At 39.1% G+C, this 24603-nt stretch overlaps 1 protein-coding gene and 1 long non-coding RNA gene across 3 annotated transcripts in view; both read left to right on the forward strand.

Annotated features, from left to right (window-relative positions):
* Window positions 1-24603, forward strand: part of LOC143885271 (uncharacterized) — a 55240-nt gene that overhangs the window by 23005 nt on the left and 7632 nt on the right. The window contains exons 3-6 of one of the 2 annotated variants that reach the window (XM_077389350.1): window positions 12046-12095; window positions 12258-12365; window positions 13288-13521; window positions 14771-14923. In XM_077389350.1, the coding sequence (XP_077245465.1) occupies window positions 12046-12095; window positions 12258-12365; window positions 13288-13521; window positions 14771-14923 (545 nt within the window). The remainder of the gene's footprint in view (window positions 1-12045; window positions 12096-12257; window positions 12366-13287; window positions 13522-14770; window positions 14924-24603) is intronic. The other variant, XM_077389351.1, reaches the window with a different exon arrangement.
* On the forward strand, window positions 14932-24602 carry LOC143885272 (uncharacterized). Its single transcript, XR_013253183.1, has 3 exons — window positions 14932-15677; window positions 15998-16113; window positions 16217-24602. It is a non-coding gene; the product is annotated as an uncharacterized LOC143885272 (long non-coding RNA).

A 24603-nucleotide genomic window follows, 5' to 3' on the forward strand; every position in this document is an offset into this window, starting at 1 on the left:
TACTGTGTGAGGGTTCCACATAACAAATTTCCATTGCTTGTTACGGCGTGAGGGTTCCGCATAACAAAGCTTTCCCTTTTGATTAGTGCGTGAGGGTTCCGCCTAATTAAATTCCACCTTTTGTTACTGTGTGAGGGTTCCACATAACAAATTTCCATTGCTTGTTACTGCGTGAGGGTTCCGCATAACAAAGCTTTCCCTTTTGATTATTGCGTGAGGGTTCTGCCTAATTAAATTCCACCTTTTGTTACTGTGTGAGGGTTCCACATAACAAATTTTCATTGCTTGTTACTGCGTGAGGGTTCCGCATAACAAAGTTTTCCCTTTTGATTAGTGCGTGAGGGTTCCGCCTAATTAAATTCCACCTTTTGTTACCGTGTGAGGGTTCCACATAACAAATTTCTATTGCTTGTTACTGCGTGAGGGTTCCGCAAAACAAAGCTTTCCCTTTTGATTAGTGCGTGAGGGTTCCGCCTAATTAAAATTCTCCCTTTTGTTACTGTGTGAGGGTTCCACATAATAAATTTTCATTGCTTGTTACTGCGTGAGGGTTCCGCATAACAAAGCTTTCCCTTCTGATTAGTGCGTGAGGGTTCCGCCTAATTAAAATTCTCCCTATTGTTACTGTGTGAGGGTTCCACATAACAAATTTTCCTTACTTGTTTCTGCGTGAGGGTTCCGCATTACAAATTTTCCTTGCTTGTTACTGCGTGAGGGTTCCGCATAACAAAGCTTCCCTGTTTATTAGCGTGTGAAGCTTCCACCTAACCAAATCTCCCGTTTGTTAGCGCGCGAAGGTCCCCTGATTATTCCAGCCTCATTTTCAGTGCGTGTGGGTTCCGCCTGATTGTTCAAAGTCCAAATTGCCATTCAATAAAAAATCTAATCCCTTTTGTATCTTTTCATTTGAAATTTCAGGCCAATCAAAATGTGTTGTCTCTTCAGCTTTGGCATTCGTGCGACAAGCGCCCTCTGCCAAAGAGGGGCATCTGTAGACACCCCATTTTGACCGGACCATTTTCCCCAAAATCGAATAAATTCTCGAAATCGAATAAAGTCCCAGTCTCGAAGTTGAGTCGAGGTCCAAAACCAAATCCCCAAATTCCCGAAAAACTGGGCCCCGAATGCGAAAGAGCCCGAAATATCCTCATTTTCAAATAATTTTTGAAGTCCCATTGAAACTCAGATAATAACCAAGTCCCATTGGTATCCTCTGTTTGCAAGTCCCAACCTTCCCTTGCATTTTCAATAAAATTGAAAATGTACCAAGATGCGTCTCGCATTTCGGTGTGGGCGCCCCTCTATTTGGATTGAAAATGTACCAAGATGCGTCTCGCATTTCGGTGTGGGCGCCCCTCTATTTGGATTCCCCGAGTTTTGATGATACCCCCACACCATATTTTTGATGTGAGCTAACTCACTTCGTCTTAGTGTTTAAAGAGCTGTTAAGAAGTTACTACATCTCCCAAGACAACTCTTGCAAACTAATTAAAGGGGAAAAGACGAACTGAGTCGGTACCCATATCAAAATATGGTTGTGTCAATATCATTTCCCTAAAATATATATATATATATATATAATAATAATAATAATTAACTCTTCCCCTGTTTGCGTAGCCCCCCCCCCTCTCTCAAGCATAGAAAGTACGCTAAAAAAGGGTGTCCATGGAAGAAAGAGAGGGCAAGTATGTGTTTCTCTTTGTAAAAAGGGGTAGGATAGCCGAGCATGGGTGCCCATTAAAGCAAAAAAAAAGGGTAATAGGGATGTTGGTAAAAGTGTAAAATCCTCCTCTCAGAAGAACATTTTTGAAAGCTTGCATTTCTTTCTCTACAAGCCACAAGCATAGGCCATTAGATCAAAGAGGTGAAGTGTAGGGCGTAGATCAACTAGAATATTCTAGGTTTTAGGGTTTCTAAGAGGGCATTAAGGCTAAAAGAGGGAGATGGATGGCTGAGATGAGAAGGCAACAAATGGATGGCTAGGATTAGAGTGAGAAAAAAACCCTAGGTATAAAATTCCATGGGAGCTCGTGAGAAGGGAGGATTTTCCTATTTTTTTTAGTAGAGGGAGGGAGAGAAAAGGGGAGAAAAAAAGGGGCAAAACAGAGAGAGGAAGGAGAAGGAGACCGGCCAAACCAACTCCACCACTACCATCATCCACCACCACCATCCTCAACTTCACCATCACCATCATCCTACATCTCAGCCACCATTAAACTCTTTTTCCTTTTCATCTAAAAAACTAGAGAGAAAATCCAGAGAGAGAGAGAGAGGGGAGATTTGTGAGTTTGGAGGTCAGCCACCATTGGCACCACCATCATCTCTGCAAATCCGGCCGGTTCCGACCACCCTACCTTCGATCCGACATCCGACCATCTTCTTCTACCTCCGTCCACCATCCCGGCCAACCCGTTTTTCGACCCCATTCCACCGGTTCCTACCACCCAACCCTTCCACCACCAAACCCTCTTCCCTCAGCCACCGTACTCCAACTCCGGCCAATCACTCCACCTTCACTTCCAACACCAAAACCCACCATCATCTCCAACAGCCACGCCCAACCCCCATCTCTTCTCCTCCATCCAACCATCATCAAACCCCTTTCGTTTGCAGAGAGAGCCGAGAGAGAAGCATGGAGAGAAGATCCATTCTCCTCCGGCAAGGTTGGCAGAACTCCGGGTAAATCTCCACCATCTTCTCCGGTAATATCATCGGAATCCGGCAAACCCCACTGGAATCCGAGCCACCATCTCTCTCCCTCTATCTTCATTTTCTTCCACCACCGACCACCATCCTCCACCATCACCATCATTCTCTCCACCAAACCACCACCACCATCACCCATACCCATCTTGTCCAACCCCATTACCATTTCCACTCCAAACCCACTTCGAAAACCCACGTCCAAACCCACCTTCAAATCCACACCATTTTCACATCTCCACCGGTAGATCTGTCCACCCCCTTTATTCCCATCACAAAACCCATTTGGATTTTCATTTTGCCCTGTTTTCCAGCTAGGAAACCCACTTTGAATCACCTCCATTTTCCACCGACCACCTTCTCCAACCAAATCTCCACCTCCGGCCACCAACTACCTCCACCAACACCACCTTCTCCGGTCATTCTTCCCACCACTAAAACCCATTCCATTCCCTTCATCAACATCACCCTAGCAATCAAACCCACTCCATTTTCTCTTCTTAGCCATCACACCATTAGCCACCATTAATATCTACCCCAGCAAACCCACCTCCTGTTTCTTCATCTCCACTGAAACCCTCTTTATCTGCAACCCAAGCCCACCTCACCTCGCTTAAAAACCCAAACCGATCCCTCTTCTCTTCTCCCCCTCCCTATATACTACCTCAATCTCCAACTTGCAGACCCTACCATCAATTACCTCCATCACTTTCGGTCCCATTCCCAAATTGGGTTTCTGAAGTAGGGGGAAATTGATGTAGGGTTTGAGTTGCTGAGAGCATTTGAAGGCCTTTAAGTTGAAGGAAGAAGGTCATCATTTGGCCATCTAATGTCATTGCCGCCTATCGCACACTGAGCCGCAGCTGTCATCCCAACTCGTCGGTAATTCCACCATTGCAAACTGACTTTCTAAGGGTTCAATGAGCTGTTGTCCAATACATTTACCCACTGTAAGTGTGGATGGTTACTTCAAATTCTTCGTGCCTTATTCTTCATCTATGATATTTCGATATACATGTTCCTGCTTCTATGATGGTGCCGCGATTTTCATGGGTTGATTGTTGAAATTAAATAATTCTCAATTGGAAAGAAATTGTTGAGTTCTTGGCTATCATTTTCTTTGGCTGAATGTCAAATTTCCTTTGATCAATCTGATTCGTAGAATTTGCTGTTAGCTTTGCAATATCCTCTGAAATTCTAGTAGAAAGCGAATGTTAGCATCTAAGAATGTCAATTGTGGAAATTAAATATTCTATGCCTGTTTCAATTGGGAGTTTTACTCAACTCATTTTAACAAAAATGGTAAATGTTGAGAACCTGCACAAATAGTCGGTTGAGACAAATTCTGCTCGTGGCTTTTGTATAACAGTAGTGTCAGGATTGCATGCCAATTGTGGAAAATAATCGGATTTTAACTTGTTTCGTATGGTTTTCTGATTTGAGATGATTCTTTAATGGGAATTAAGTTTACAGTCCTATGGGATATGCAATGGATCGAGCGTAATAACTTTAATACCATTTGCTTGATAATGCACCCGTATGATCACAACCATGTCTTGTTGCTTGCCTAACCCATGTTTGTATATTGCTTCAACCAATTTCCGAGAATTTTTAGAGAGTCGTGGCAATATCTTCATAATTTTTAGATACAAAGGGTCAAAGCAAATTAGGGACAAATCGATCAGGATGTTGCTCACAGGTGAAGGTTCAGGTGTTCTTCCTTTCACGAAATTGCATGGTCATTGTGTGCTTAAATACATGTGAAAATTTCAAGGTCCCTAGTGTGAGATGTTCCTTACTCCGTCGTTTGATTTTCTCCATTCTCACTCTCTCTACCAATCTTGAACCCTACACCTCTTGGTGGGAAATCTTGACCTCAATCAAACCACTAGAGTATGTAGGAGTATGTATGAGATTTTGGGGATTGGACAGATAAGCACAGCAGTAAACTACCAAAGCAATAGAATAAACACACTAGCATGCGAGCCTATGTAAGAGATAATGCTAAGAAAATAATAATCAATCTCATGCTAGGAAAGTAAGCAAGCTAACAGTAGCACATAAGAAGTCAAAGATAAACACACTGAGCTAAAAGACACAGGGAAAGACATGAATCGGAAAATCAACGGTACATGAGGATCAAGAATGCCAGGGAGAAGAAAAGGGAGCGTACGATAGGCTCAGGGAGTGATTCTAATGAATCAAGCTCAGCGATCCTGATCCGCTAAAGATCGGATAAGTCTCACGATCGTCATAGCCTATCGTTGGGCTCAGCGAGGACAATCCCTGTGAAGGGTCCACGCTATGTCGTCGCCCGTCCCAAAACCAGATAAAACGTCGGAAAACCGATAAAACCGGAAAACCACGATCAAAATCGGAAACGAAATGAAAAGAAGGCTCCGAGTGACCTGGTAATCATTCATCCTTGCCCATTTTGATTTTTGTTGTGAAAGGTTTGAAAGATTTTTTAGAAAATGTTTGAATGATTTTTTGAAGGGTTTAAATGATTTTATTGAAAAGTTTGACTGAACTTGGGATGAAGATCCCAAGCTGCCTACGTACCCTGTGGAAAGGGATCAAGTCAACGTAGTTCGAAACAGCTTTTCGAAAAATGCTTTTGTTGTTTTCTGATATTTTTTTGGATTTTTGTTATTTGATTTTTATGCTTTTGCTTATCCCTTTTGGTTGAAAAGAGGTTTTGGCTCAAGAGGTTGCCGTCCGTCATAGCCTAAACCCGACGAAACGTTCCCATGATCGATGGAATCTCGAAACACAGAGTATCCCAAGGAACGTAAGGAGAATGACTCTGAATGGAGAATAAATCAGAGGAAATGTCCCTATAATCGATGGAATCCCAAAACCAGAGTAGGACCCCTAGGAACGTGAGGAGAGTGAATCCGAAGAAGAAGAAGAAACCCCGAACCCTGTAAGCAATAATGATCACAAAGAAAAGGAAACCCCTAAGCCCCATGAGAAGTGATGAGATAGGAAGAGGGACGTGAAGGGCAAAGGGGTGGCTCAAGAAACATTCCGTCATCGCCATAACCCGATGGAACATACTCAAAATCGATGGAATCCTTATATTGATGGAAATCTTGAAAATAAACAGAGCAATCCCGAAAAGAAAAGAAAATCTCAAAACCCAATAGAAATCCCGAATGTAGATGGAGATCGCTAAGGTCCTACAAGAGTTCCAAATGCCGAAGCAACATCTGAACGAGGAGCGAAGGGGAAATAGAGAGGGGTCGCGACCAAAGATAAGTATCGCTTTCCATCAACCTGATGTTGAAAGAAAGATGTCCTGACCTTATAACGCCTTGTAAATCACAATGCCTTCTAGCCTCCTTTGGCCTCTTGGAAATTGTAATGAACGTCCACCGAAGACGAGGTGACTCGGCATAATTGATACAAGACAACTTACTCTATTTTTAACAATTATAGCAAGCTTATTTCACACAAGCCTTCATAAGTGAGAATAGAGAAAATCAAACGAGGGAGTAAGGAACATCTCACACTAGGGACCTTGAAATTTTCACATGTATTTAAGCACACAATGACCATGCAATTTCGTGAAAGGAAGAACACCTGAACCTTCACCTGTGAGCAACATCTTGATCGATTTGTCCCTAATTTGCTTTGACCCTTTGTATCTAAAAATTATGAAGATATTACCACGACTCTCTAAAAATTCTCGGAAATTGGTTGAAGCAATATACAAACATGGGTTAGGCAAGCAACAAGACATGGTTGTGATCATACGGGTGCATTATCAAGCAAATGGTATTAAAGTTATTACGCTCGATCCATTGCATATCCCATAGGACTGTAAACATAATTCCCATTAAAGAATCATCTCAAATCAGAAAAACCATACGAAACAAGTTAAAATCCGATTATTTTCCACAATTGGCATGCAATCTTGACACTACTGTTATACAAAAGCCATGAGCAGAATTTGTCTCAACCGATTATTTGTGCAGGTTCTCAACATTTACCATTTTTGTTAAAATGAGTTGCGTAAAACTCTCAATCGAAACAGGAATAGAATATTTAATTTCCACAATTGACATTCTCAGATGCTAACATTCACTTTCTACTAGAATTTCAGAGGATATTGCAAAGCTAACGGCAAAATCTACGAATCAGATTGATCAAAGGAAATTTGATATTCAGCCAAAGAAAATGATAGCCAAGAAACTCAACAATTTCTTTCCAATTGAGAATTATTTAATTTCAACAATCAACCCATGAAAATCGCGGCACCATCATAGAAGCAGGAACATGTATATCGAAATATCATAGATGAAGAATAAGGCACGAAGAATTTGAAGTAACCATCCACACTTACAGTGGGTAAATGTATTGGACAACAGCTCATTGAACCCTTAGAAAGTCAGTTTGCAATGGTGGAATTACTGACGAGTTGGGATGACAGCTGCGGCTCAGTGTGCGATAGGCGGCAATGACATTAGATGGCCAAATGATGACCTTCTTCCTTCAACTTAAAGGCCTTCAAATGCTCTCAGCAACTCAAACCCTACATCAATTTCCCTTTAACCCTACTTCACAAACCCAATTTGGGCATGAGACCGAAAGAGATGGAGGTAATTGATGGTAGGGTCTGCAAGTTGGAGATTGAGGTAGTATATAGTGAGGGGGAGAAGAGAAGAGGGATCGGTTTGGGTTTTTAAGCGAGGTGAGGTGGGCTTGGGTTGCAGATAAAGAGGGTTTCAGTGGAGATGAAGAAACAGGAGGTGGGTTTGCTGGGGTAGATATTAATGGTGGCTAATGGTGTGATGGCTAAGAAGAGAAAATGGAGTGGGTTTGATTGCTAGGGTGATGTTGATGAAGGGAATGGAATGGGTTTTAGTGGTGGGAAGAATGACCGGAGAAGGTGGTGTTGGTGGAGGTAGTTGGTGGCCGGAGGTGGAGATTTGGTTGGAGAAGGTGGTCGGTGGAAAATGGAGGTGATTCAAAGTGGGTTTCCTAGCTGAAAAACAGGACAAAATGAAAATCCAAATGGGTTTTGTGATGGGAATAAAGGGGGTGGACAGATCTACCGGTGGAGATGTGAAAATGGTGTGGATTTGAAGGTGGGTTTGGACGTGGGTTTTCAAAGTGGGTTTCGGGTGGAAATGGTAATGGGGTTGGACAAGATGGGTATGGGTGGTGGTGGTTCGGTGGAGAGAGTGATGGTGATGGTGGAGGATGGTGGTCGGTGGTGGAAGAAAATGAAGATAGAGGGAGAGAGATGGTGGCTCGGATTCCAGTGGGGTTTGCCGAATTCCGATGATATTACCGGAGAAGATGGTGGAGATTCACCCGGAGTTCTGCCAACCTTGCCGGAGGAGAATGGATCTTCTCTCCATGCTTCTCTCTCGGCTCTCTCTGCAAACGAAAGGGGTTTGATGATGGTTGGATGGAGGAGAAGAGATGGGGGTTGGGCGTGGCTGTTGGAGATGATGGTGGGTTTTGGTGTTGGAAGTGAAGGTGGAGTGATTGGCCGGAGTTGGAGTACGGTGGCTGAGGGAAGAGGGTTTGGTGGTGGAAGGGTTGGGTGGTAGGAACCGGTGGAATGGGGTCGAAAAACGGGTTGGCCGGGATGGTGGACGGAGGTAGAAGAAGATGGTCGGCTGTCGGATCGAAGGTAGGGTGGTCGGAACCGGCCGGATTTGCAGAGATGATGGTGGTGCCAATGGTGGCTGACCTCCAAACCCACAAATCTCCCCTCTCTCTCTCTCTCTCTCTCTCTCTCTCTCTCTGGATTTTCTCTCTGGTTTTTTAGATGAAAAGGAAAAAGAGTTTAATGGTGGCTGAGATGTAGGATGATGGTGATGGTGGAGTTGAGGATGGTGGTGGTGGATGACGGTGGTGGTGGAGTTGGTTTGGCCGGTCTCCTTCTCCTTCCTCTCTCTGTTTTGCCCCTTTTTTTCTCCCCTTTTCTCTCCCTCCCTCTGCTAAAAAAAAATGGGAAAATCCTCCCTTCTCACGAACTCCCATGGAATTTTATACCTAGGGTTTTTTTTCTCACTCTAATCCTAGCCATCCATTTGTTGCCTTCTCATCTCAGCCATCCATCTCCCTCTTTTAGCCTTAATGCCCTCTTAGAAACCCTAAAACGTAGAATATTCTAGTTGATCTAAGCCCTACACTTCACCTCTTTGATCTAATGGCCTATGCTTGTGGCTTTTAGAGAAAGAAATGCAAGCTTCCAAAAATGTCCTTCTGAGAGGAGGATTTTACACTTTTATCAACATCCCTATTACCCCCTTTTTTTTGCTTTAATGGGCACCCATGCTCGGCTATCCCACCCCTTTTTACAAAGAGAAACACATATTTGCCCTCTCTTTCTTTCATGGACACCCTTTTTTTAAGCGTACTTTCTCCGCTTGAGAGGGGGGGGGGGCTACGCAAGAACAGGGGAAGAGTTAATTATTATATATATATATATATATATATATATATATATTTTTTTTTTTAGGGAAATGATATTGACACAACCATATTTTGATATGGGTACCGACTCAGTTCGTCTTTTCCCCTTTAATTAGCTTGCAAGAGCTGTCTTGGGAGATGTAATAACTTCTTAACAGCTCTTTAAACACTAAGACGAGGTGAGTTAGCGCACATCAAAAATATGGTGTGGGGGTATCATCAAAACTCGGGGAATCCAAATAGAGGGGAGCCCACACCGAAATGCGAGACGCATCCTGGTACATTTTTCAATTTTATTGAAAATCCAAGGGAAGGTTGGGACTTGCAAAGAGAGGGTACAAATGGGACTTGGTGTTTATTTGAGTTTCAATGGGACTTCAAAAATTATTTGAAAATGAGGATATTTCGGGCTTTTTCGCATTCGGGGCCCACTTTTTCAGGAATTTGGGGATTCGGTTCGGGACCTTGACTCAACTTCGAGACTGGGACTTTATTCGATTTCGAGAATTTATTCGATTTTGGGGAAAATTGTCCTGTCAAAATGGAGTGTCTACAACTACATCCTCGCCCCGCCTCCTTACATTACTAAAGTCGCACTCCATATACTCTGTCTTAGTCATGCTTAGTCTAAAACCTTTGGATTACCAAGCTTTTGATCAATGAAAAAAATTAGTTTGGTTGAAAATCTTCACAAACTAGTCCCGGTCCCGAGCTGCCGGGCAGATCAAGCCACTTGCTGCTTGCCCTTTTGCCGATGGCACCGAAGTCACCCAGAATCCCGGGAGTTGCCGCAAATACACAAGGCCAGTCTATAGAAACCCATTTTCCACAGCCTCTTGTAGCCGAGCTTCACCCCTTGGTTGATCCCAAACACAACGAAAACCAAGAGCAAAAGCCCTACCTAAAACCCACGACTTAGCGTCCTAACTCCCTAAATATTTGGCTCCCAAGACCCTTTGCGAAACATTCCTAATCCTCACCCGAGAGCCCTCTTTTCCTGGTTAACTTCCATGCAAACCGCCACCCCAAACATTGTAGTTTTAGCCTATTCCATAGTTTGTTCTCAGCTTACACCCCAAGCTCCCCTTTTCACAACCACAATTTTCACCAACCCAACAGCATCCCAAACCCACCATCATCCTTAACTGATTACACCTCCTACCTTTCTTGATTCTCTAAGACCACCACAACTAAGCCCAAAGTCCTCACCTTTCTGATATTAACCCAAGGAGGATCCATGCATGATTAGTCTTAGCCGTCCATATTGCCACAATCCAACTATAAAGCTTTTGAATTTGAATAATAGCTAAGAATGGTAGGTTGAGAAGATTATGAGAAAATTTCTCTTGTAGTAAATTTTAATATTAATATGGCCTCTAATTAGGAGGTCAATTAGGAGAGAATCCCTTTAATAGTTAAGTAGAATTTGAATATTGGGTAAGAATGGTAAGGTAGTAAAGTGATTGTAGTTAGGAGAGAATCTCTCTAGTAGTTAATTTGAATTTGAATAAGGAGAGGATAAATGTCACACCCCAAACTGCCTACCATGGCTTGGAACATAACATCGCCACATACCTGTAAGGTAACCTCCACAAGCATGCAAGGCTGGCAATATATAGAACCATGCTCAATAAATTAATACAAATAAATCCATCCATCCATAATAAATTGTTTGATCGATTACATGAAATATCAATCTCCTCTCAACCAATACTAAAGAAATAATATAAGTCCATAGCTACTAATACCCACTAGCAAACTAAGTGGGAGAGAATTGTCTACCACTCTCATCAATATGATATATGTGTATGTGTTAGGGTTATATGACCCGTATACCCTCAGCCTATATATATAATATAACTCATCTAACACTCCCCTACTTGTATATGTGATGCATTCCCAGCTTGTTACAAATATCATTCAACTCTACCCTTCCTAATGGTTTGGTAAACATATCAGCTAGCTGATCTCCTGATCGAGTAAAATTTGAGGTCTATATAAGGTTTGGTAGTAGTTGGAGATACACTCAATTCTTATTAGGTAGTTAATGGGAACTTGCCTCCTCTATGGTAGTTGTGCTCCAGATTTTTAAGAGATGAAGCACATCCTTTTAATGAAATTTGTATCCAAACGAAATTGTATCAAGACTTGGCACACATTCTTAACATGTTACTATGCTGGACTGCATAATGTCATAGACTTGTTTTAGCAATTTAATAAACAATGATCTTCCCTTTGATAAAAATTGTCATGTGTAAATAAGTTGTCCATGCATGAAAAGATATTTACTTGTTTTGAACAGTTTTAGCGCTAATCTTCCTTTTAATTATTTTCCTGAATGATAGTTTTAGTGGTAATCTATGCTAATGCTTAACATGGGGAAGTCACAAAGATCTAATCCATCATGATTATAATAATATTGACTGCAATTGTGATGGCCAGAGTTGTCGAAATATGTGGAATCTAACACCAAGTTGTATTGAGCTTGATTAGGACTACGATTATCGAATTGTTATTTTCAGAGTCTATCATATAATTTTAGGGAATTGCTAGCATCCATCGCAAAAGGCATTCCACGGCTGGTCTGTCGCATGTCAGACCAACCACCTCATGAATGGAGACAAAAGATGGTGTCTCAATTCACAAGGTAGCTGGTCTGACATGCGACAGACCAGCTGCAAAATGCCTTTTGCGATGGACGCTAGCAAATCCCATAATTTTATAAGTCAAGCTTTAGTCATTATCCGCATTTAAAGGCATCTCATCAGTTTTGGTAAAGAAAATAGCAAGTCATTTTTATGATCTCCAAATTATATTAGGCCCTTTATGGATGGTTTGAGATTTCGTGTTTCTTTTTTCCTCTGGAAAGAGTGGCGACGAATAATGAAGTGACTGCTATGCAAACAGATTATCTGAAGCCATTCCATGCATATGATGAAGGCAACCTTTCATGGCTGGTAAACCTTCATTCATTCTCTAAAATATTCTTCTCATTTATTTTCCTTATCCTGTGTGAGGCTGGTTTTTTAATCCTTGTTATTTGAAAAATAACAGGCAATTTTTTGTTTCTGTTCTGTTTGAGGCTCTTTAGAGTTTTATGCATGCATGCATGTGTGCAGTGTGCCTATGTGATATTTTGTAAAAGCCACTCTAGAGGTAAGAGATTCCTGAAGCCCATTATTGATGCAAAGACAGTACAGCTTCCATCACTATCAAGTAACCTGAATGTGCGTCCTGGTTTGTCCTGATGGTTTGTCATTTTTAACTATTTGAGTTCAAATTTAAGCTTCCCCACCTCTAGAATGTCCGCATATACATACATGTGTACATGTGTGTGCGTAAGGGATTTGCTAGGGACAATAACAGAAGGGATTTCACAGGCCGGCTGTTGTATGAGAGTGCAGCAACGTAGGCTCACTTTTCAAAAGATTTTGCCTTATTCATTTAATTCATCTGAGGCGGCTGCACTCTCATGCAACAGCCGGCCCGCGGAATGCCTTCTGTGATGGTCCCTAGCAAATCCCCATACACACACATATATTTATAAAGGAAGTAACATGAGTTTGGCCATTTCAGCCAGAATGCACATGATAAGTGAGGAGGTTTTCTTGCTGCTAATGGTTCTCGTGTATTTTTCCATGTGAATTCGTGATTTTTCTATCCTAAAGTATTTCTAATGGATCAAAATTTATGAAGCTAGAGTTTTTAGGTTTAACAAAGAGCAGAGAGGTCTTACCTAAGGTTGTCGTTGTATGTATGTAGCCTATTTCTGTGTTTATACAGTGGAATGTATTTTTTTTTTTAGGTGTTTGGCACAAAGGCTGTTGAGTTGAGTTGAGTTGAGTTGAGGTTAAAAATTGAAATTTTTGGATTTTAAATGAATGAAAAATTTGTTCAAATGTCCCGTTCAGCCTTTATTACACCTGAAAAAATTCAAGGTATTTGGCTTTTGGAAGGTACCAAACCAAAGTGCTAGTTTTGTGACTAATTAATGTCGATGTGTTACCACTCAAGGCAGAGCCTTTCCTTCCTTAAAAATGCAATTATATTGATAACAAAATATTTCTCAAAGGAAAAATTAAAAAGAAAATTGGAAAATTTGAAGGAAAAGACAGAATTTTTATGATCAGTTACTTGGTCTAATGGCAGGCAGCGGCTGAGGCAGAAGCTGCAACCATGTCAATGGTGAGACGAGCAATACCTAATGCTGCTTCATTAGACGAAGCAAATCAAACAGTCCGAGGAAATTGGCTTCAAGCAATCGAACAACATCATCTACAATATTCAGGAAATTCAACAATTGAAGATATTTTAGATGTTGGTTGCTCTGTAGGCGTAAGCACAAGATTTCTTTCTGACAAATTTCCATCAGCTAAAGTTACTGTGAGTGGATCTCTTCTACTTCTGTGAAAGTCTTTTTTTTTTTTTTTTTTTTTTTTTGTAAAAGTTCAAAATTATGGGTACGTCCTAAATGTGTTGGATGGTTATCACTATGTAATTATATGCTCATGTTATTGGATTCAGCTGCAACAATGGAGTCCAGACAATGGGCATAAGATCAAGTGAGCCCCATAAAAGGAAAGCACCTATGGTCTAACCCCCTCAACTAATTCACTGATATTTACATTAGAATTTCCATTAGGATCTGTTTGGATGCGGGTGCTATACAAGTAGAAGGAAAGGAACATAGATTCCCATTTCTTTAATTTCTTTTTTCTCCAGATTTGAGAATCAAACAGCGCAATGTGGCTTGCATTTGGGAAATTTACAGCCAACAAAGGCTCCCATTTGAATAGTAAATGGCAACCAAACAATGCTAGGAAATAGAAAATGTGTCCTTTACTTTGATTTTCCCACTTGTGGTGCATCCAAACGGACCCTTACATGAGCCCGCTGAGAAATACAAAGCTTTTACACTGCAAACCTTGAGGATACAACCTGTAAATGGTATTTCATGGTAGAGAAATTAAATAACAGAGTAAATGGAACCATGGTTTTAAACTTCAACCAAAATCCGAAATTTTGGAATTTCGGTAATTTCGGTCCGAAATTTTGAGAAAATGCCATCTTTATTTTTTATTTTTAAAAAGTGTTACGAAATTTCGGAATTTCGGTCAGAAATTTCAGAAATTCTGTCCGGAATTTCGTACTGAAATACCAAATTTCGGCCCGAAATTTTGGATTTCGGTGGGGTCCGAAATCGGTACCGAAACCAAAATTTAAAACCTTGAATGGAGCTAGATACTCAGAATAGTTATTTACGACTTCTACCATCCATGTTCTGTGAGATTAATGTTAGATCTTGTGCAGCTGAACGTCAGTGGATTTCAAGAAAATCTAAAGCATCATTAATGATATTTTTCCATTTAGTTTTTCGAACTTAAACTTTAATCCAATATCTCCCATAAATCAATAATATATTTCCATAATATTTATCAAGTATTCAATTTTATGCCCTGTTTGTTTTGGATTTTGAGAACCGATTGCGAGTTATCAGTTTTGGACTCGCAATCGGTTCTCAAAATCCAAAACAAGCAGTGCCTTAGTATATTGAGATCACTTTAATATTTTCCTTCACTTACCAGTAAATTCTCAATTATCTATAATCAGTGTGATCATCCATTTGTTTCAGGGATTAGACCTGTCACCTTACTTTCTTGCGGTAGCTCAATACAAGGAAAAACAAAATGCCCCAAGGAATAATCAGATCAGGTGGATCCATGCAAATGGAGAAGCCACGGGCTTGCCTTCCAAGTCATTTCACCTTGTCTCCCTTGCCTATGTGGTATGTTTTATCCTCTGATATATAAGAATACCTCAACATATTTTCTTGGGAAATTTCACTTCGAGAATGATATTGTGCCTAAAACAATTATTAGGCTTCAAAATTGTGACTTCTTCGAAAAAATTATTCATCCCTTCATGTTTCACTCAACATCATACATAGTTCTTGGTAAAATTTTGTTGATTTATGATTATTTCTATTTTCTATTGTAGAAATTATGATTTCCACATGAATTTCTTTTCAAGAATCTCACTAATATTGATGGAATAGCACAAGAAGGTCTCTCTGCAAGTGAAGGATCTCACTAGCTTTAGTGAAATTTGATCGAATTATGCTTTCTCTGTCAAACAGTAGACTATAGATGAGTTCTTTACCAATATCTTCTCTGTCAAGCAAATCCAAGATTGAAAGAAAAATGGAGACGTCGAAAGTAAGATCAGTACACAGATAGTGTTATGCAAATGACTTACATAGATGATACAGTTATTAATGATTATATACAACAGCCCGAAGGAATCAGTAGATTTGTTTTATGCTTGTGCAAGTACCCTGTTCATGGTGTGCCTCATTTCAATAGAATTCAACAAATTTTGATCAAACGTAGTAACTTACCAGCAGAAGCAAGTGATATTTTTTTCATGCATTGATCATTAGACTGGGCTTGTAGTGACTTCAGGAACCCCTTCATAGAGACTGCAAAATCTTTAGAAAGGAAAGTGGATAAGTCCGGAGGCACTGTATTGTAGCCACCAGGGTGAGCTCTAAGCATGGTTTTAAATTTCGACCGAAATTTCGGATTTCGGTGGAGACCGACACCGAAATCACCAAAAACCGAAACGGTATTTTATTTCGGCCAAAATTTCGGAATTTCGACTGAAATTTTGGTAATTTCGGCCGAAATTTAATATTGAATAAAATATTATTTTCTTTGTTGTACCGGATTTCGACCAAAATTTCAGGGGTCCGAAAGCGGTACCGAAACCGAAAATTTAAACCATGGCTCTAAGATTACCCCCGAGTTCTTTCACCTAAATAGAATGGTTTTCCTAGTGCCTTATCTGATCTTTACGACAGAGAACTTGTAAAAAGAATCCAAGATGACGGAGGGCTAAAGTCTTGAGGCACTCTAGGGAGAGTGAGAGGAAGAGAAGGCAAACTTCTAGTTATGCTTGCTAATTCTTGGTTATCAGGTATGGATTTCCTTGTGAGATAAATCTCTAGTGTAGACATCGTAAACCTTTCTCATTATATTGTCCTTTTGCTTTTATTGACATTTTTATTTATAATTTGTAGGTTGAAATTGCATTTTCTCCTATCATCTCCAATGTGGATACCAAAATTACCCGTTGAGGCATATTAGTATTTGAGGTGTGAAACTTCTTAGTTTCACACTTTTTTTTTTTACAGAAGGAACCAAAGTTCTCATGGCTTATGAGTTCTCCAATTAATAGACGTTTTCTAAAGTTTAGGGTTACTAAACTAATAGTTTCCATATTTTGGTACTTCTAGAATATCTGTTTCTATGTTCTAAAGTTGCTAAAAGTGTTGTGGCCTTGCATATTAAGCAACCATTCTTTACTTTGGTTTGAATCCTAAAGTTTGGAAACGTTTAGGAAGGCAAGTTGGCTCAATTAACACTTGCCAATTCATGCTTAAGAATCCAAACGAATTTGGACACCAAATTAGAAGCTTTATGGGAGCTCTTTGTTTATAAAAAGGAGACTTTTGATCCCTCTTTCCACCATCACAAACAAGAGAGTTCATTGAGAGAGAACTCACTTTGAGAGAGGCTTCCCATTAAACCTAGTGGTGTGTAAGGAAAGAGATGATTGAGGGGCGTTTCTAAGCTGTTATTGTGCTCGAAAAGGTGACAAGCATCGTCCGATTGCACACGGAGAGGAGGCGGACATGGCTCAAGGTATTCCTAACCCATCTTGTTCAATTCAGATTTTTCTTTGTTTTTCATTTCCAAAGATCCAAAGGGATCGTTAAGTAATGTTTTAGAATAACACCACTATGAAAGAGGGACTCCTTATGCATAATGTAGATAAACTGCTCTATTATTCCTCCTTTGCAAAAGAAAGAATTTGCCAACACCGACTTCCCACCCAATAGGTGACTTTGATTCCCCATATATTTGTTGGATATTTTAATATTTTAAAGCTTTAAAAGCTTTGAGCGTTTGTGTAACAACCCGATTCCGTCAAGTCGCTGCGAGCAAAAGAACAACGTAAAAATCATGGAATTTTTTTTTTATTTTTATAATCAACAACCACGACAAAAATCTTATTCCAAATTAAATAAGTCTACCATAACAAGAGGTCCTTTCAATACTCATACTCCAAATGAAAAGTAAAGTTTTAATCACTAAAGTTCAAACTAAAGAAAGTCCCGACAAAATAAAAATAGAAAATGACGCAAGACGTCATAGCTCAAAAATCCATGAAGCGAACTCTCCAATCACACAGTCCCTTATCCCATGGTTTCTTCGTTTGCAAACGCTCCGCCATCTAACCCCTCAACCCCTATGGTGGAGAAAACAACGTTAGAGCAGGGTCCTCCAGAGACCGAGCAGAGTAAGAGAGACAATATAAAAAGTGCATACAATATAATCCAAATCCTTAGCAGTATCTAGAAACAATAATAACAATTGAAAATGAATTACACTATCCATGGCAATATAATAAATATGAGTGACAATGATTCAAGTTTATACTATGTGTGCAACGATTATGTAAATTGAGACAACACATTCCTCAGGTACATCCGGTTTTTCCTCAGTTTACCTTGCTGTCAGTTCTTTTCTGACTTTCTCCTTTTTGCCGGTGTCCTTGCCGCACGACTACCCACTACCCCTGTCCAAGGGTAGTGGCGTTATGGACTCGGATTTCGGTCTCGCATTTAATGCCGAGCAGTTTCGGGGATACTATCCCTTTGAATGGTTTGCCAACGAAAGGTTGTACATGCTTCTCGCGTTGGCCTTTGGACCTTAGGTCCCAGGATGATACCACCACACCCTTAATTTCCCCTTCACTCTCCCCCATGAATGATATGCAATTAGGGATTTTAAAGTACATTACCTTTGTCTTCTTTCTTGCATTCTTTCACATAAGGTTTAGAACAATTTATTTTTCATTTCATTTCATTCCAGGTAAGCAAGTATAATTAAGCTAAACAGGTATCAATAAGACAAAATTTTATAAATAGAACTACATTGCATATGACAAGTTATATTGGAAACCATTACAAAGCAAGGTCTAGCTGTCACCTGCCTTTTTAAACCTGGAGATGTGTGAGAGATTAAAATGGGCCCCTTTAAGTGGGAGAAGGAAGTAGTAGGCCTGAAAGCAAAGAATCATACGTTAAGTTTGTCATAAGCTTAAAATTTTGATTAAGGTGAATTAGACCTTACCATTACTTTAGAACCTTAAGTGTATATGCTAATAGGTGAATTTTATTGTTCAAGAAGATTCTCATAAAATTTATTTGATCTTTAGTACCAAGAACGTGGAATATATGAGAGCATCTCTTTGGAACCTGACGAAATAAAATAATGTGTGTGTACGAAGACATTTATGTGGAAATCTGTACGGAAGTCATTTAATCTTATCTTACTGAGTATAACTACTTGGTAAAAAATCATTGGGGCACTCACAAAATTAGATGATACACTCAAAATAGGATTTATTTGGAAACTCTTTAATCCACAGTACAATCTTCTTTCTTTGTTGAAATTTTTATGTCGTGGCTACATTCTTAGTGTCATGACGAATTCCTTGTATGACGTGTATTGTGGAATGAAGACCGCAAAAGAAATGTGGGAAGCTTTAGATAAAAAGTACAAAACCGAGGATGCCGGAGTGAAAAAATATGTAGTGAGAAACTATCTTAGATTTGAGATGGTGGATGGAAAATCTGTCTTAGGACAAGTTCATGAATTCCAACTTCTATTGAATGAGATCCTAGCAGAAGGAATCAAAATGGATGACCATTTCCATTCGGCGGCCATTATTGATAAACTTCCACCTTCATGGAAGGAATTCGGAAAAAGTCTTAAACATCGGAAAAAGGAATTATCTTTAGAAGACCTCTTAGTGACACTCCGAATTGAAGAAGAACATAGAAATCGTGATCAAAATGACAAAGAATTGGAACTCCTTTCTAAGGTCAATCTTGTTGAGACTAGTGAGAAGAAAACGAATAAAAATCCTGGGTCTCATCAAAACAAGAAGAAGATAGAGAGCTAAAACTGTTTCAAAAGTAACAAAAAGATAGACAAGAATAAGAAGAAAGAAGGTTGTTTCAATTGCGGAAAACTTGGACACTATGCTAGACAATGTCGGCATCGAAAGGGGAAAGACAATTCCCAAAATGTTGGAAACTCTCAAGCTAAACCCACTCCGCAAGCCAATATGGTGGAATCTGGAACTGTTATTCACGGAACCGAAGTGAAGAAGCTTATAACCGTAGACTCTGAAGTGAACATGGTGTTCAATGTGAGTGATTGGTGGGTAGACACTGGAGCCACTATACATGTCTGTTGTGACAGAAGTTCGTTCATCACCTATCATCAAGTAGATGAAAGCGAAATGCTTTTCATGGGTAACTCTTCAACGGCTAAGGTCATGGGGAAAGGGAAGGTTGATCTCAAGCTCACTTCCGGCAAGGTTCTCACACTGCACCAAGTTCTCTATGTTCCAGAAGTCAGGAAGAACTTAATTTCTGGCCACTTGTTGAACAAGCACGGTTACAAGCTCGTCTTCGAATATGATAAGTTTATTCTCACCAAGGGTGGGATGTTTGTGGCAAAGGGTTATGCTTGTGGGGGTTTATTCAAGCTTAATGTATCCATGAATGAAATCAATAAAATTTCTGATTTTTCTGCTTATATTGTTGAATCTTATGATATGTGGCATGGTAGATTAGGACATGTAAATTCACAATCTATCAAAAGGATGATGAACTTAGATATGATTCCAAATGTTTCTATTGAACAAAACTAAAGTGTCAAATATGTGTTCAATCAAAATTTAGCAAAAAACCATTTAAATCAATAGAAAGAAATTCAAAAATTCTAAGACTAGTACATAGTGATGTTTGCGACCTAAAGAACACTATGACTCGAGGAGGGAATAAATATTTTATTACCTTCATAGATGATAAATCTAAATATGCAATGGTATATCTTCTTAAAACTAAAGATGAAGCATTAGAAAATTTTATAACTTATAAAACTGAAGTAGAAAATCAGTTAGACAAAAAGATTAAAATACTTAGATCAGATCGAGGTGGTGAATACACCTCAAATGAATTTTTAGAATATTGTAGAAAATATGAAAATATTCATGAGATGACGGCACCTTATTCTCCACAACAAAATGAAGTTGTAGAAAGAAAAAATAGGACTGTAATTGACATGGTAAATGCCATGCTAACCAGTTCAGGGCTACCACTCAACATGTGGGGGGAAGCATTATTGTCTGCTTGTCATATATTAAACAAAATACCCTATAAGAATGAAAATGAAACTCCATTCGAGTTATGGAAAGGAAGAAAACCAAGTCTTAAATACCTTAAAGTGTGGGGGTGTTTAGCTAAAGTAAGCTTACCTCCCCCTAAGAAAACATAGTTATGAGCTAAAAGAGTGGATTCTGTATTCATAGGATATGCACAAAACAGTGCAGCTTATTGATTTCTAGTGGTGAAATCTGAACATAACTCTATAGATGTAAACACTATATTAGAGTCTAGAGATGCAGAATTTTTTGAGGGTGTATTTCCTCTTAAACTAAAAACTGTGAGTCAAACCCTAATACCTCAAACAGAAGTTGCATCTAGTAGTCATGGTATTCCTCAAATGAAAAACCAAGAACCTAAAGGAAGGAAAAGAGGTAGAAAAGCTATAAATAGTGAAATAGAATCCATTATGTCAAATAACACATGGGAGTTAACGGATTAACCTCATGGATGCAAACCAATAGGTTGCAGATGGATTTTTAAAAAGAAACTTAGAACCGATGGATTTATAGAAAAATTTAAGGCTAGATTAGTAGCCAAAGGTTTTAAACAGAAAGAAGGGATAGATTTTTTGACACCTATTCTCCTGTAACTAGGATTACTACAATAAGAATGTTGATAGCTATAACGGCTATCTATAACTTAGAAATCCATCAAATGGATGTTAAAACCGCTTTCCTAAATGGAGAATTAGAAGAAGAAATTTACATGGAACAACCTGAGGAATTTGCAGTCCCTTGTCAAGAACATAAAGTGTGTAAACTTATAAAATCCCTTTATGGTTTAAAACAAGCGCCAAAACAATGGCATGAGAAATTTGATAAAGTAGTGTTATCAAATGGTTTGACCATAAATGATTCTGATAAATGTGTATACAATAGATTTGAAGGTAATTCTGGAGTTTTGATATGCCTGTATGTCGATGATATGTTAATCATCAGTACGAGTCTAGATGTTATAAATGACACCAATAATCTTTTCTCAAAGAACTTTGACATGAAAGATCTTGGATTGGCAGATGTAATCTTAAGGATTAAGATAATTAGAAATTCAGAAGGGATTGTTTTAACATAATCTCATTATGTTGAAAAGATCCTTAGAAAATTTGATAGTACTCCCTTGAGTGTATCATATGATCCTAGTTCAAAACTTAAGAAAAATACTGGAAAAAGTATATCCCAATTAGAATACTCCAGAATTATAGGCAGTTTAATGTATCTAATGAACTGCACTAGACCAGATATAGCTTACACAGTTGGTAGGCTAAGTAGATACACTAGTAACCCTAGTCAAGATCACTAGGATGCACTTATCAGAATTTTAAGATATTTGAAAGGCTCAATGGAGTTTAGACTCCATTATGGTAGTTATCCTACTGTTTTAGAAGGATATAGTGATGCAAACTGGATTTCAGATTCTGAAGAAACTAAATTCACAAGTGGATATGTTTTCACTTTGGGTGGTGGTGCTGTCGCTTGGAAATCTACCAAGCAGCCCTGTAGAGCACGTTCCACAATGGAATCTGAATTTATTGCTTTAGATAAAGCAGGTGAAGAAGCAGAATGGCTTAGGAATTTGTTAGCAGATATTCCTCTGTGGTGCAAGCCAATTCCAGCTATTTTTATTCATTGTGATAGCCAAGCCACAATAGCAAGGGCTAAGAGCAGAACATATAATGGTAAATCCAGACACATACGTCTGAGGCACAATAATGTGAGGCAATTACTTTCAGATGAGGCTATTGAAATTGACTTTATAAAGTCAGAGAGAAACTTGGCAGATCCACTGACCAAAGGACTAGCTAAAAAGCTAGTGGCTGAAACATCAAGAGGGATGGAGCTAAAGCCTATCAAATAGAAGCACCAGTAACGACAACCCAACCTATATGACTGGAGATCCCAAGAACTAGGTTCAATGGGAAAAACAAGTTATTCGAGTGATCGGTGAAAGCACTATACTTAAATTTTCAAGAGAATGAAAGACTTCTCTTGGCCTATCCCTAAGATGTAAATAGTGCTAACTGTAACAATATGGAGGAAGAGCTTTGATCTGAATGGGTCTATAGCTGTTTATAAGCGGGGTGCCTAGTTACAGGTACCCTTGATGGACTCACCTATATGAGTGTGGAAGTGGGGCCGCTTCCTATGAGAATTAAGGCTTGTTCTCTAGAGCGCTCATGAAACAGGATCACTGCATGGCCGAAATGTGCTACCCCGATAGAACACGGTTACATTGCCGATATCATTTGTATAATATGTGAAGGTCTATTACTCAACGTTCTTAGTTCAAGGCGTAGTTCACTTGGAATCTTTATAGACTGGAATATATGAACACTAAGTGAAGGTTCAAGTCCACAAGACACCTTCGCCCATTGCATGATATTACAATTTTGCCCATATTTGATTTGATTTATTTGATTTGAATTTTGATTCATGTGGGGGATTTTTGGATATTTTAATATTTTAAAGCTTTAAAAGCTTTGACCGTTTGAATCAAATTTCAAACTTTTCACTTACTTTAATATTATATACGTTTTTAGAGATTCTTTCTTTAAAGACTTTTACTCATATTTTAATATTATATTCATTTGCACTTATTGTGTTCTCTGCAACGTTTCATTGCTTTATGAGGAGACGTTGAGGGATGTAGCTTATATACACTTACATAGTGTATACAAGGGCATCTTCTTTTGACTTGTTAAAAAATACACAAGATTTTCTCCTCCATCTCTACTGTTTTCTCTTCTATACGTGTGTTTACACAATTTTCAAGCTTTTAAGCTTTTTCAAGATTTAGTTTATCTTTGGGCAATTTGTTCGGCATCAACCGTTGTTCGCAAGGTCCGAGCCGGTGCTTGCACACCGTCAAAGACAAGTATAGCGGTGTTGTATCCTGGAGAAAGGTCGCAAGAGAACCAGATTGCATACCGTTCATGGTGGGGGCGATAATCTATCTTAAAGGTAGCGTTACTCTATAACGTGCCTCTACCACTAAACTCTTTTCATTCTCTTACATATTTCCTTTGACCCTTACTTACGGATTTGCGGTTTACATTCGGGATCATCAAAGGTAATCCTTTCTTTATTTCATTTCAATTAAATATATCACTAGTTTTGTTGAACTAATCTACTTGACCCCAAGATTTTATCCAACAATAGTTTGCTTCCTAGAGTCAAACTGGTAAGTTTCCCCGGCATTTTATTGGTGCATGAAAAAATAGTGGATGCGTCAACAAGAGAATTGTTAGTCATTCTCAAAGGCCATACTATAGAGGGAGCCTTCCACTGCTGTTGACACTGTTAAATTAGAACTCCCATCATCACTTGTTCAAAGAAAAATCATATGCATTTTGGTGGGATCAAAACAACATATTGCTGCCACTTTAATTTATCAGTTTCTGGTATGCAGTTTGGTTCTGTTCGTAGGAGGAAGATAGTTTCTTCTCTCCTTTCAAATTCTTTTTCCATCTTTTAGTTGACCGAACATGATTGCAATCCCCATTGACAGTTTACCCTCCTAATGTGAAGGTACAACTAACTGAGGGTTTAGTAGCATGCTATCCACATTATATTATGTCACAACCAGTACTTCTGGCCTATTTCAGGAACTGTTAGTAGTTTTTCTTCTTTTTTTCTTGGATAGATAACCTGGGATTGCCATTAAAAAAAAACAAAGATAATTTGGGATTGAAATGTGATCTTAAGGTTGGGTCACAGAGCACCTCCCAACTGTACAAGGAGCTCAATCCAATTTAGCAGGTCAAGTTTGTAGTGCACTATGCTGCATGGGTAATTTAAAACTGCCATCCAATAATAGTATGCTACTTTTAGGTATTTCCACACGTGTACTCTCTACCAGTCATGTGATGCACAGATATTTTAATTTTAGACAAGACGACCCAAATTCTTAAGAGTTTTATTTATTCTTTAGCCCCGTTTATATATTGAGCTGCCTTAGCATTTCTGACCCAAACCAGGAGAATAAGTAACTATATGAATATTCCAGCTTTCATACATGGTCTTGACATTGCTATTTATAAAGGACAGGTTTAGTTGTTAGTAGCTAGACAAATTTGCATTTTGTGATTGGTTACATCTGCATATTGTCACCTGCAATTTACAAGAATTGGTTTCATTGTAACTAAACGTTTAACTGTGGAAAAA

The sequence above is a fragment of the Tasmannia lanceolata genome, unplaced genomic scaffold (genome assembly GCF_043159265.1).
Source record: "Tasmannia lanceolata isolate RefF3 unplaced genomic scaffold, GAP_Taslan_0.1 ptg000008l, whole genome shotgun sequence".
In the NCBI taxonomy this organism is placed as follows: Eukaryota; Viridiplantae; Streptophyta; class Magnoliopsida; order Canellales; family Winteraceae; genus Tasmannia; species Tasmannia lanceolata.